At 29.0% G+C, this 13,881-nt stretch overlaps 1 protein-coding gene across 4 annotated transcripts in view; it reads right to left on the bottom strand.

The window, feature by feature from the left end:
* Positions 1-7,604: 7,604 nt before the first annotated feature.
* The window catches only part of LOC107456777 (limulus clotting factor C), a 43,551-nt gene continuing 37,274 nt past the window's right edge, over positions 7,605-13,881 (bottom strand). For all 4 annotated transcript variants that reach the window (XM_087168164.1, XM_087168173.1, XM_087168162.1 and 1 more), the window contains 3 exons: positions 12,433-12,722; positions 10,712-10,879; positions 7,605-8,141 (listed from right to left, as the gene is read on the bottom strand). In XM_087168164.1, coding sequence (XP_087024290.1) covers positions 7,791-8,141; positions 10,712-10,879; positions 12,433-12,722 — 809 coding nt within the window. In that variant the 3' untranslated portion in view covers positions 7,605-7,790. The remainder of the gene's footprint in view (positions 8,142-10,711; positions 10,880-12,432; positions 12,723-13,881) is intronic.

The following is a 13,881-nucleotide window of genomic DNA, read 5'->3' as shown; positions in this document are numbered from 1 at the left end:
GTGTGTGGTTTAGTTATATTCTTTATTGTTGTTGTCGTCGTTTGACAAATGCAGAAAAGTTAAAGTACAAGTCAAATGAGACCGAAGAGATGGAGCACAGCCCTGGCCACATCTCCGACTTTTTCGGTATAAAGGGTGTCATGGTAGCAGTTGAAGTCGATGTTGAAGAGGGTCGAGGCAACAGAGATACAATATTTAAATACAAATTATTTAAATTAATTATAATTGAAAATTTTAAAATTTAAAGGGTAGCACATTTTAGCATAATTTTAAAGTGCGAAATTTTGTATGACAAAATACACAATTTGATTGAAATTGGTCGAATAGTTTGGGAGTTATCAAATTTTAAATATCTTATTTTTTTAGAAAAATCATTTCTCGAGAATCACTGACACAATGCGAATCAAGTAAAGAAAAATCAAGAATCAAGTAAAGAAAAATGAATCAAGAAAAGAGAACAAATTCCTTTTCTCGAAAACTAAATATTATTTGATGAAAAAATGCATTTAAATTTTGAAAACTATAATGAAAAATATTTTACAAATTCTTGTAAAAATGTACTTTGTTCTATTGTGTGTACTTAAATAACCGATTTCAAATAATATTTTACAGATTATGACTATATAACTTACAATTTGAGGATCAAAAGTATTAAACTATCGAATAAAGCGATGTTTATTCAGTGAAATAAGGTATTTTTTGTATCTGATTTCATCTGTTACAAAACATATATGATTAATTAACATATCTGATAGTATGCCCTTCATATTCCAATATATTGAAATTCGATCGAAAGATATATAGTAAGATTATATAGCTAGGTTGGGTTATTCAATGTGCTTTCGTTCATTACAAGCACTTCACTCATAAGTTTAATTAATATGCTACTCTATAAAATAGTATACTATATTAATGTATTCAATATAGAATCAATTTAAATATGACTTATTTAGCCAGTAATAGTGATGACTTAAATGAAAATTTCTAATTCCAAATAAAATAATTTCATTCTATAAATGTTCTGATTTCAATCTTGGGTATTAATATTCTTAATAACATGTATTTGATGATGGATATTTGGTAAACATTTCTGAACTAATGCGAAAAAAAACCAGAAAATGTTTGTGTAATTCAGCTCTTTTTTTAAAGCACCAATTTATTTTGAAAATGTATCGGTAATATATTTCTAAAGGATTAAAAACAAATTCTATTAGCTGTCTCAGAGATAAAAACTACCATATTTCTGGTTAATGCAAAATTGACTACAGGAAATATTTTAATTTACCAAAATTTAAAAAGGAAATTTTTTTAACAAAATATTTCTTAATTTTTTAAACTATCTTCTGGGAAATGATATTCTTCCGTATTTCTAAAATTAATACAATAATGTAAAGTAAAATTCATAAAGACTTAATTGAACTAATTAAGTAAACTTTTGCAGAGTCAAATTCAATGTTAAGGCATAAAGCAACTTTTGTTATAAGGTTCTGGAGATTAAAAAAAAACATTTTTAATTCAGGTAAATTTGTGGAACTGATAATTATTTTTTATTAATTGCTTTTTTAGTATTTCTAATAAAGAGACGACGTAATGTGTTTTGAAACGATTACGCCATTGTAACATCGCAAAAAGAGAACTTTTGAAAAATTAAATTAGTTAACAAAATAATTTTTTAGGTGTTCATTAACTGAGAAAGTGTAGTTATTATATTTTGCATTCTGATGGTTTTTTCTTTGTTAAAATTAAATAATGAAGCTAAATATATTTAGTTATTGAATCGGCATGTGTGTTTATATAAGTATCACTTAATGGGAAATAACTAAAAAGACATAAAAATTTTACTATAGGGTTAATATTGTGCTAATAATGGTGCCTATTTTTCTAATAAAATGATTAGTGCAAATCAGGGATTAAATAATTAAATTTCATGCAACAAAAAATGAGTTAAAAGGTAAAATATATTTTAAGTGTAAAAATGATGAACTGTAAAAAGAGAAGCAAACGAAAAAAATATATATTGACAAAAAACACAGGGGCATGGAATTTTCACTTACTTTTTTTTTTCAATTTTGAAATAAAAATCAAGTCCCAGAGAATAACTCAGCTGATAATAAAAGCTAGATAATTTTGTAACACAATAAGGGAATGCTTGGGTTCATTGTTTTATTTGGTTTGGTAAATCCAATTTGGTATATAAAATATATTTGTTCTAAAATATATCTAATATTTGTTTCTAAACTGAATACATTTCTCTTTCCCATCATACATGAAGAATACTTTGTGCATTTCCTTTACAGTCAAGAATTCGCTAATTAAAGCAGTTTTGTTTGAAAATTAAAATTTTAGGGTATGAAGTACTTTTCATCTTTAATCAAAGCATAAAGCATTTTCCTTTTTTATTGAAGTCGTGAGTCTGTAAAGTGTTTTTTTAAAATTTAAGCAATAAAATATTTTTCATTAGCAATTGAAAATTTAGTTATTAAAGCAATTTTTTAAAGCAAATAGTTTTTTCTCGATAAAATTTAAAGTTAAATAAATAAAAAAAGTTACATAATTTAGCAAAATTCACGTTTTAATGAAAGAATTAATTAAATGTAACAGACATATTTTTGTGCACATATTTGTATATTCAATGAAATATATATTTTCAGAACCATCCTTCTTCTAAATTGATCCCGGTCTTGAGTATTTCCTAGAAATCCTTTTTTATAAAACTATGATAAATATCCATATTTAATTATACTTATCTTTATATTTGATGTATTAATAGAATATAAAATATTTCGACTTCTCCATTCTATTTAGTTTTTTATTATTTAGTTTTTTCTACACCCTCCTCTATATTTATAAATAGTGGTCCTAACAATTTTTTGGAAGAAATAACCCTTGAAAAATCCGTATTTTATTATAATTACGTATCTTGATTTATTGGAACAGTCAAATATGAAATATTTCATTTCCTTTTTTATTTATAAGTCTACATAAAGTTTGAGATTAAATAAAAATTTGATCGTCGACCACCAGAGCAAAATCTTTATCATGACAAATGTATGAAGAACAAGAAATAACCTACAAAAATGCATGTTTTAGATTTAGGTTCATTTACATAAATGAAAAACACTTATTTTATTGAAAACTAAAGTTGAATCAGTTTCATACAAAAGAATTTTGTTTTATTATTAAGGTAGCTGAATATTCGAAAAAGATTTCCCTCATAATTTTATTTTAATGAGATGCTTTCTTTATATTATATTTTCCTGATAGGAGATACAAAAAATACATAAGCAAATATCTCAATTTCCTATTTCGTTTGCTAGAAAAATACAAAAAGTAACAAAAATTGCATTTGAAAAAATTTAAAATTCGAATTAAAAGTTAAATTATAGGAAGTAAATTGTTTAAAAAATATTACTTTGCGTAGTTTCATAGGGTTTTTTTGTATTCGTCGTTGAACAGCAGACCCAATTTTTGGGTTTACGACTTCTAATATTCAACTTCGTAGCCTTGTAATTTTGAACCCAATCCAGAAGACAAGGATCAAGTATTAGGTGAATTTTGCCTTCGTAAAGGACTTTTTGATGGAACTAACCCGCATTTGCGTTACATAGAGAGGAAGACCACGAGAACCTCTCACGGTTAGCCTGACGGCAAGGGGACTCTAGCCCATGATCCATCTACCACAGTGGATATTTCACGTCAGCACTGTTGTCCGTGCCAGCCGGATGCGGAATTCGTATCGACCAGACATTGCCAGGATCGTACCCCAGTTCACCTCATTGGAAGGCAAGCGCTCTATCCCCTGAGCCATCGCTGCTCCAGTTTCATAGGTTAAGAAATTTGACAGCAGTAGAAAAATAAACATATATTTAAAACAAAATGTTGTACAATGAACTAAGACGTACATTTTTATTGTACCAATTGGCATCTTAAATTTAAATCTAAAATTGAATTATTATAGTAACAGTCAAAAGTGAAGAAAAAAAAACAGGGGCTTTCTGCAGAAAACTGTTGCGACTTTCATACGTAAGCATTGAAGAGGCGTATTTTCTACCAAGGAGAAATGGGCTTAAATATTACTAAAATATATTAACGATTATTTGAATGGAAAATCTATACTCGATAAAAAGTTTTATCAATCAAGTTAAAATTACTTTCTTTGCCTAAATAAGTGTGTTACAGATTAGGTAATTTTTTTTTTTTGCTGGTGTTTTTCGCTTACATAAATTTGTAAATTGATAAGAGAAGGGGTTAAAATGCATCTGCATAAAAAAATTTTTAAAGATATTTTTGAAAGCCTGTACTGTAAAAGTTATTCTGCACTGTAAAAAAAGAAATTACAAATTTTTTACTGAATAAACTCTGTACACTTTCAGACATTATAAAAAATTTCGTATCAAATTGCGGAATTAAATACCAGCACCTTGGGTGCATAATCCGTAAAATCCATTTTACCACAAAATCCATTTTTACCGTACAATATTATAAAGTAATTTTTACAGCAATATTTTTTTAATTAGTATAATTTAGCGAATTTAAGGTAAATATTACGATAAAATGTATGGTATATATGATTTTAGTTCCATAACATATTCTGTTAAAAATGAATTTTATGGTGACATGTACCGACAATCTGAATGCCGTTAATTTTTACCGTAATTTGATGCGGAATGTTTCACAGTGTACCATTCTCTACAATTCCACTCAACTTCTGCGGTAAACAATAAATGCAGGTAAGGTTTGTATTAAAATGCCGAGGTACGTTTTTTTTTCCAACTGATATTACGACAATTTCGGAAATGACGACAAATAAAAATTTATATAAATCATTTTTCATTTATTATATATTTCTTGGATTATTCAACAGATGTTTAAATTTTGTATTTTTCAAGTAACTAATGCATTTTTTAAAAGAAATATATAGATGTTGAAAAACTTTATAGTTTAAACTTTTTTATATACTATTTTTAAATTAAATGATAATTTTTGTTGTTGTTGTAATTATAAGACATTATTTTTTGATTAATTTTCCTTTAGATAAGAGAGTTCCAAAGGTCGGTACTCAACTTTTTACATTTGGATAATTAATTTTGAGGATATATTGACAAACTCTTACAATACATCAATCTAAGCTTATTGCAAGTAAGATCGAAATCCAGCTGTTTTCAACGACAGTTTAGTGCCTTAACCACTCAACCATCTTCACTTCTTATAATGTTACTTAGTGATTTTCATGGAAATCCCGAGTCTTAGTTAATTTTTAATAGTTCCCTATTTACATTCGAAAAGAAAAAATTTACAGATTTTTATATGTGTGTATTTATGAAAAACGAGTATCATGTCATAAGCGAAAACAACAACATTTGACAGTTAATATGTGTCGAAAGAAAAAAGGCTTCTTCAGATTGGGCAATTTCAAAGATAAAATGGAACAAATTGATTGAATTTATTGTATTTCTTCTGATAGCTTGCATGAATATATATCTCTACAATCTTTATGTTTTTAAGCAACTGTCATCACAGCCTCCAAAAATTTTTAAAAAAATTTCAAAACCATTAGGTTAAACTTTAGGAAATTTTGTATCTTTCTAAGAAAATACTTTGATATCAAAATATTATTGTTACCATCCTAATTTTTTTCGAATATTTATTGATTAAAGAAGTTTTTAACTGCACCACGCAATTTAATTTTGGAAAACCAGCAACAGTTATGTAACTCTTTTAAATATGATCTTTTGTAAATACCTAATTCCTGTCTTATATTTGTAGATGGACAATATGCCTAACTTTTATTAAATCTCTAATTAAATTTGATTTAATTAAACTGTAAAATTGTGTTTGCTTACAAGCGAATATCAATCCATGACTGCAACTTGATTTATTGTCAATCTATTGGTACTCCGTCCGGATAATACAGATAAAAGGCGCAAGTTATCCGGAAAGAACTGAACAAGCAGTTCAGAGAATTGACGAACAATACAAAGCAGGTACAAAAAACTAATTAAAATCAGCTATGAAATCTATTGTACTACATTTCATTGTTTATAAATAAATTTGAGGCATCACAGGAATTAGCTAAGTGATATAAATTGAACTGCGTCGGCAGTTTCTGGTGTTAGCGGTAATTGGAGAAGTCTCTGTGGTTAAAAAAATCTGTTCGACTTATTAAATAATTTTAGTACACGCTGTAGTAACATGCATTTTTAATAAAAATTAATATGTGTGGCTAAAATCGATTTCTATGGCGCTACTTAGAAACAAGAAATGCACCCTCTGCTTTAAAATCGTTTGATTTCCCATAGCGGGCTTGCTGATATTGCAAAGTGGCATTAGTAACAACAACAACGAATGAGGGGATTTTTCAAGATATAATTTTATCAAAACAAAACACATAAAGTTGATTACTGAGTTTAAAATTGTACTAAAAATGAACACAATAGTCGAGTTCTGTAAAGGGGGGGGAACGTGGAGTAGACTCAGGAGTTTTCAACTTAGAAGTTGTACACATTCACTCTATCGAAGAATTCCAGTTCACAGTTTTTACATGACGTGATAAGTATTTATTTGGTAAAAATGTTATTTCTAACATTTAAAATAATTCTGCAGGGAAATAAACGGCAACACTACAAATCAAACTTAACAAATAATAATATATTCCAATTTCCAATCATAATTTTCAGAAATTGAGGGACTTCAGCTGTCGAACGGTCTTCCTAAATTGCATCAAATAGATTTTCATTTTTTCTAGTTCAGGTAAAACTTTAGTATGAAACATATATATTAAGAACAGTATTACATAATACTTTTGTTTTATAAATAAATGATCGTTATTAAAACGTTTTTATTTAAATCTAAATCTTTTGTTTACATTTAAAAAAAAAGTGTAAGGGGATCTTTCCACTCTCTGGCATTAAAATAAATTAAACTTTTCAACTCTTTACATGTTATTCACTGACAGTATAGAGAATTCGAAGCGAGCTTCACCAGTTCTTCGTCACAGAACTCATATAATATAAATGTGTTTGCGAATGACCTTAAATGTAACGTACTCCAATTCTCATTAGGGAAATTTACACGTTACAATGTAATTAAACTCATGTAATGTAACTCATGTACTTTATAAAAATGTCCGTAAAAAACAAATTTATTACAAAAAAAATTTGTAAAACTACAAACACGTTTGTTAAACTTTATCGATTTCCCTGCAAATACATTACAAAAGTAAACTTTAACAAATATTTTTACAAAAGATGTGGGGTATATTCAAATTGATAAATTAAGAATTCTGCCTCTTCAACACATATGGAATAAAATTTTTAAAGAAATGTTTCAATGAGTTTTAAAATCAAATCCTTTTCAAATGGGAAGTAAACGGAACAAAAAAAAGACTTTGAGATATATAATAAAGAATTTCTAAAACATAAAGGCTAAATTAATTAATAGGGACACTGGAAAATATGTTAAACTAATTTATTATTGTTAATAATAGCTTAGAAATTGATTACATTTGGTACAAAAGTCCAAACTTTTGTTTGAAAAAACTCTTTTTAATGAATGAATTGCAAGTTTCAATGAATTTCACTGTGATTGAGAAAGATTAACTTACATAAAAAATAATTTTCTTTATTTGATGTCATCCAAATTACGCATATATGTATTAGTACAATTATGCATTCTATGGGTGAAAGGTATGGAGAAATGGTTACATATGATTTGAATATTCCATTTATCACCAAACAGTAAGAATATAATGAATTCCTCATTCAATGTGATCACATTTCTTGTGCTTTTTGTTAGTAGAAAAGGTGAATCCAGTCCAAGAATTGACTAACAGTTGTGAAACCGCCATACTGGTTGGGATTTCCGCATCCTTGTGGACTACCCCAGCTGACAATGCCTTCCAATACCCATTTTCTTTCTCGTGAGGAGTCATCTGTGAAAACCATAGGACCGCCACTGTCACCACTGCAGGCATCTGATCGACCTCTGGCAAATCCTGCGCAATACATGTTCTCGGTCACCGTCAAGGGCAAGTCAGAATCTTCGTACCCTTTCTCACACACTGATTGAGATACGACAGGCAAAACTGCTTGCTGCAAAGTTTCAGAGTATGTTGAATTTTCATTCATCCCCCATCCAGTCACCTGATGAAGAAAAGTAAAACACATAATTATTCTATCAAATTTTAAACATAACATTTGTAATACGTCTCCATCCGGTCACCTGATGGAGAAAAATAAAACACCTAACTATTCTATCGAACTTTAAACATAACAATTGCAATGCATCTTCCTGTAAAATTGAAATTGTATTTCATGAAACTTTGATAAACCAGACCAAATATCCAACTCAATGTATTTTTTACTTCTATCTATGTTGTAGGAAATGTGCTAAGGAGTTAGTTCTTGTGAATGGATCAGTAATATAGGAAATGGATGTATTTTATTATTATACTATAAAGATATCCTTTAAATGCTTATCAGATAAATATCTTTTAAATATTAATGAACTCATTAAGTTAGATGGTGCATAAAAGATGGAAAATATCAACATTTTTCCCATCGCAGTACAATGAAGATGCTTGTTAGTTGACTCCGATCAATAGCCTTTCTCTTCTCCCAAGTTATCCTCGTAGTAAATGGAAATCCATGTCCTTTTGCTGGATCAAGTATCTCTATATGATTGACCATCACTCACTTTGTACTTCATCGACCATCAATTTAAGTAACTTCGCGAAAATGTGAGGAGGGTCTGAAAAAAATAATCTGCTTTCTACGTTTTAGCTCGACAATTGAAGTAGCAGAAAATGCGTAATTACAGTTTCAACTACTGTAATTTTAGGTTCAGCACCATAAAAATGATAAATAGCTTAAAGATTCCCTTGCAGACATAAAAAGATATTGTAATTAATTCTATGTTAAAACAAAGAATCATTTTTAACTGTGATTAATATTAAAAAACTGAAAAGCTAATTAATTATTTCTGAATATTTTTAGTTCCATTTTACTCATTGAAATGTGTTCTACTAAACGTATTTATCGAAGTTCAAACTTCAAGATAATAAGCATTTACAATACTTTTTCAAAGTTTCAGTTATAAAATTATTCACAACCTTCAAATTTGAAATTCGGTAAATAGGTTCAATAGAACATAATTCAATGAATAAGATAAAACTAGAAATCAAAAAAAAAAAAAAAAAAATCAAAATTTACTGACAAAGTAAGGAAAATAAATTCATATAATTCTCCATTGGTCATTATAGAGTAAGTTGATTTTCTTCCGTTCTTTCTTCCTTTTTTTGTGTGTGTGCGTGCGTGCGCGTGTGTGTGTGCGCGTGTGTGTGCGCGCGCGCGCAAAAAGAACTCTTAATATTCTTTTTTATGCAGTGATATGCAGTGTATTTTGCGTTCGAATATTAAGTGTGTTTAATGATTATATACCTACTTGAATTAGGATCCGTCTATAAACTTTTAATAGAATCATTGCAGATTAGAAATTTCAAATTAACATTGAAGTGTAAAAAATAAAACACTTTTCAAACTCTGAGTAATTAGTATTAAGCTTTGAGTTCGGAAAAAGTAAATGAGGGCTTAAAAGACTTTAAAAACAAGTTTATTTATCTTGTGGGACTGGAATGTCACTACCAGGAACCACCTTTAAGCTTTATCATCAAATAAACTGATTTTAGATTATTTTAATCCCTCCTTTGCATTTATTGACCTCAATAATGATGGGTCAGAATTTGAAAACGTTCTGTTCTTTCGATTTTGTAATACAGCACCATCTGTCAACTGAAATATAACGATTATCTTAATCTATGTCCATCTGTCCTCGTTTTATTGAAAAGAAATTCGTTAGACGCAATGCAAAATAAAACGTAATAATTAAAATATGTTTTAATCTAACTTTCGCTTTGATTATTCATCCCAATTCTACTGCCTTTCAAAATGATTTTTTTTTTAATTTTAATTGATAGTTCTGCCCTTCTCCCTATTTGAATGACACTTTTTGAAGTATAAACGAATTCCCTTTCATTTGCCCTGGATTTGAAATTTATTAAAAAAAAATTTCAGAAGTTTTGCATTTTAGTACGAACGCGATAGGCCCGCAAACTATTAACAATAGTTTGTGAAGTACCGATTTTTTTCGTCATGTTTCGTTTCGCAAGGAATACAAATCTTTAATATTTGAAACATAAATCTTTTATTTTGTGTTGTTTCACAAAGTTAGTTTACATAGTTTGACTCTGCTGATATTCAATATTTTTCTTTTTTAAATTAACTGAGGGGAAAATTCTTTAGAGAAGCCTACTCTCAATCCGCATGTAACTTCTTAAATGTAATTTCTAAACATCTGCGGATGCAGTGTTTAGATCGGATGCAGTGTGAATGGTCTTTTGCATATAGTTTCTAAACATTTCCACCATTTTTAACTCTTCCAACTTTGCCACTTCTGCAGGTTCGTTTTGGAAAATCAGATGCTGTGTGAATGGTCCTTTGCATATCATTTCTAAAGATTTGTACTCTTTTCCAGAGCAATCAGATACAGTGCATCTCAGGCGGATCCCAGGCTGGAAACAAATTTCTCGCGGCAAATTGTTTGTAAAGCAAACATCCATCTCTGTAGGCTATTTTCTCAGCTTTTCCATCCTTCACATTGAGAATGGAGAAAAAGGAAATTTTGGTCTAAATTGTGAAATAAAAATTAAACTTACCACTCCTTTTTTTCCTTCAACTAAATTTTCTCTAGTGGTTTGTTCAGTGGGTAAACAGACAGGTTGAACTCTGCTATTCAGCTGCACGGGTGAGTCCACTTGTATTAATGCTATATCAGCATCCATTAATCCGGGATCATAGTCTGGATGAATGTGAATTTCCTCGATCTGAAAAAAGATGTATTGTCATGCTCTGTAAGCTTCATTACTATAAGATCTGCATGAAAACACAAACAATAAAATCTTCCCGCAATTGATGTAATACTTTGCTTATTTGAGAAAAACAACTGCCGAATTATTTTTTTCAATTACTTCAATTACCATTGAACTATTTTTTTTTAAATTTTTAATAGAATAAGGTACTTAAGTATAAGAAAATCTTTTTTTTTTTTTTTTTTTTTTTTTTTTTTTTTTTTTTTTTTTTTAGCTGAAGATAAAAAAAAAATTCAGCTATAAGGTGAGTTAAAATGACGTCATACACCTTAAATTCGTGAAAAATATTCTAAATATTTTGTCATTCTGAGTCAATTTATTATTCAGGTCAAAGAAGAGGCATTAGTCATTATAACGGGAACATCGGTCCACTATAATGGGAATATATTGGGAGTATAAATTAGTTCGGTCCGTTTTTGAAAGATGGCTCTGCTGTTATGAATGTTATATAGTGACAGCTGGTTTCGGTGGTTTCAGAGAGGTTAAACATTTGTTAATAAGATTCAGTTTATATCGCTTTCAGTTTCCTACAAAAACCCAGTTTTTTACTTTGTTGAATATGTTAAATTTTGTGGCAACGAAGCACCATTTGTGGGAGGTTTTATGTTTCTGCTTTAATCGTAAGAAAAGTGCAGCTGAAGAGCATCGAATGCTGGTAGAATTTTATGGTGACAATGCTCCAACTGATAAATCATGTAGGGAATCGTTTCGACGTTTCAAGAATGGTGAATAGTTTTGTATACTATGAGCTGCTACAATCTGGTGATTCCATTACGGGCGATCGGTATAGACTGCAATTGGTTCGTTTGAGCCGTGCATTACGAGAAAAACGGCCGGAATACTAGCAAAGACAGGACAAAGTTATTCTTCTGCATAATAACGGTCAGCCTGATGTCTCAAAAGTCGTGAAAATTATTTGGAAACACTCAAGTGGGATATTTTATCGTACCCGCTGTATTCGCCGGACATTGCTCCTCCTGATTAGTGGTTGTCTCGACGGATGCAGCACAATTTGGCAGGTCACCAGTTCACTTCTTTCGCAGAAATCGAAAATTGGCTCCTAACTTGGATCGCCTCAAAAGACGAGACATGTTTTCGAGATTGAATTCGAAAATTGCCTGAGAGGTGGGAAAAAGTAATAACCAGAGATGGACAATATTTTTATTAATCTGCTAATTCAATTTGTTCTGAAGTAAATGCATTTTTGACCACGAAAAAACGGACTGAACTCATTTGTACACCAAATAAGTCCTTATAATGAGAATATCAATTAAAGCACAACCATTACTGAACAACAAGAAATGATTTTCTTTATCGAAATAGATGGATCTAATTAGTAACGGGAACGAAATGCGATATGGCAAAAACCGATATCTCCGGAAAAGAAATGTCACGAACTGAAATGTATTATGTTATAATAAAGATCTGCCACTTTCAGAAAGTATATATTTGAATCTTGAACTATTAAGATGTTCTTATATATAAGTTTTGAGTCCATAATATCTTACCTTTCTCACTTGAACGTATTCGTCATCTTTAGTATCCTGTCTATGGTATTTTCCAAAATAAAGTTGGAATCTGTTCGGTTCTATTACAAGCGTTGTTCCTGCATAGGTGACACAATGAGCTGCAGTTATCACCCATCGTTCGGAAAGTAGAGAAGCCCCGCACAGAAGAAACCATTGTCCCAAATCAGGTAAATGGCGTGCTATGCCAACTTGCCATGGCCACTGCCCTATATCGGATGCATTTCCATTAACGATAAAGGGGGATCTTGGAGAATCCGATCGTCCGCAGACTGAAATGAAATGGGGAAAATGAAATCACAAAGAGATGTTCAAAAAGTTAGACTATTAAATTTCACAGAATTTTTGCTAAATTATGAAACACGAAAATAATCTGAAAAAAGGGGGAAAAAACCAATTACTAAACTACAACGGAAATATTGCAAAATACTTTTAACGCTAGTAAGGCGAGTAAAGCACTTCCGCAGCTGCTTGTTGTAGGCCATTAAGGTCATGGAGGTTAAAGCTTTAAGATTTCGTGACCAACGACATGATTGTAACAATGTGGTCAGTATATATAATATATATATAATGTATAATATAATATTATATATATATATATATATATATATATATATATATATATATATATATATATATATATATATATATATATATATATATATATATATATATATATATATATATATATATGTATATATATATGTATATATATATATATATATATATATATATATATATATATATATATATATATATATATATATATATATATATATATATATATATATATATATATATATATATATATATGTATATATATATGTATATATATATATATATATATATATATATATATATATATATATATATATATATATATATATATATATATATATATATATATATATATATATATATATATATATATATATATATATATATATATATATTACAAAATTGTTTCAACTGTGCCAACTTACCTTGTATATAGAGGTAAATAGACATAACATGGGTATTAAAAATAATCAATATAGTAAATAGATAACTAGTAGAATAAAGATTTGTAGCAAAAAAAAAATATTGGATTTGATTATTTTAATTTTACATCGACTGTATTCATATTGATTGGTCAAATTTCGATAATATTTATATATTTTTTTCTTTTTAATATCATGAAAAACTCAATTTTCAACACAGAAAATAACATATCCTACAGAGCACTAAATTAACTGTGGTCCGTTATAATGAGACCACTAAAATTCAACTGGGACCACCATACAACAAATTATGAGTGTCCTCCCCTCCCAGCAAGAGATGCAAAGGGATGGTAAGCTGTTTCGGTCCGAAAGTAACATATTTCATCATTACTGTGAACTTTACACATGTTCTGTAGTGTTATCTTTTATTTAAGTTCACTTTATTAACTTT

The sequence above is a fragment of the Parasteatoda tepidariorum genome, chromosome 1 (assembly GCF_982258835.1).
Source record: "Parasteatoda tepidariorum strain Cologne lab strain chromosome 1, Ptep-v5.0, whole genome shotgun sequence".
NCBI classification, from domain to species: domain Eukaryota; kingdom Metazoa; phylum Arthropoda; class Arachnida; order Araneae; family Theridiidae; genus Parasteatoda; species Parasteatoda tepidariorum.
This window is presented reverse-complemented; position numbering and strand designations above follow the sequence as displayed.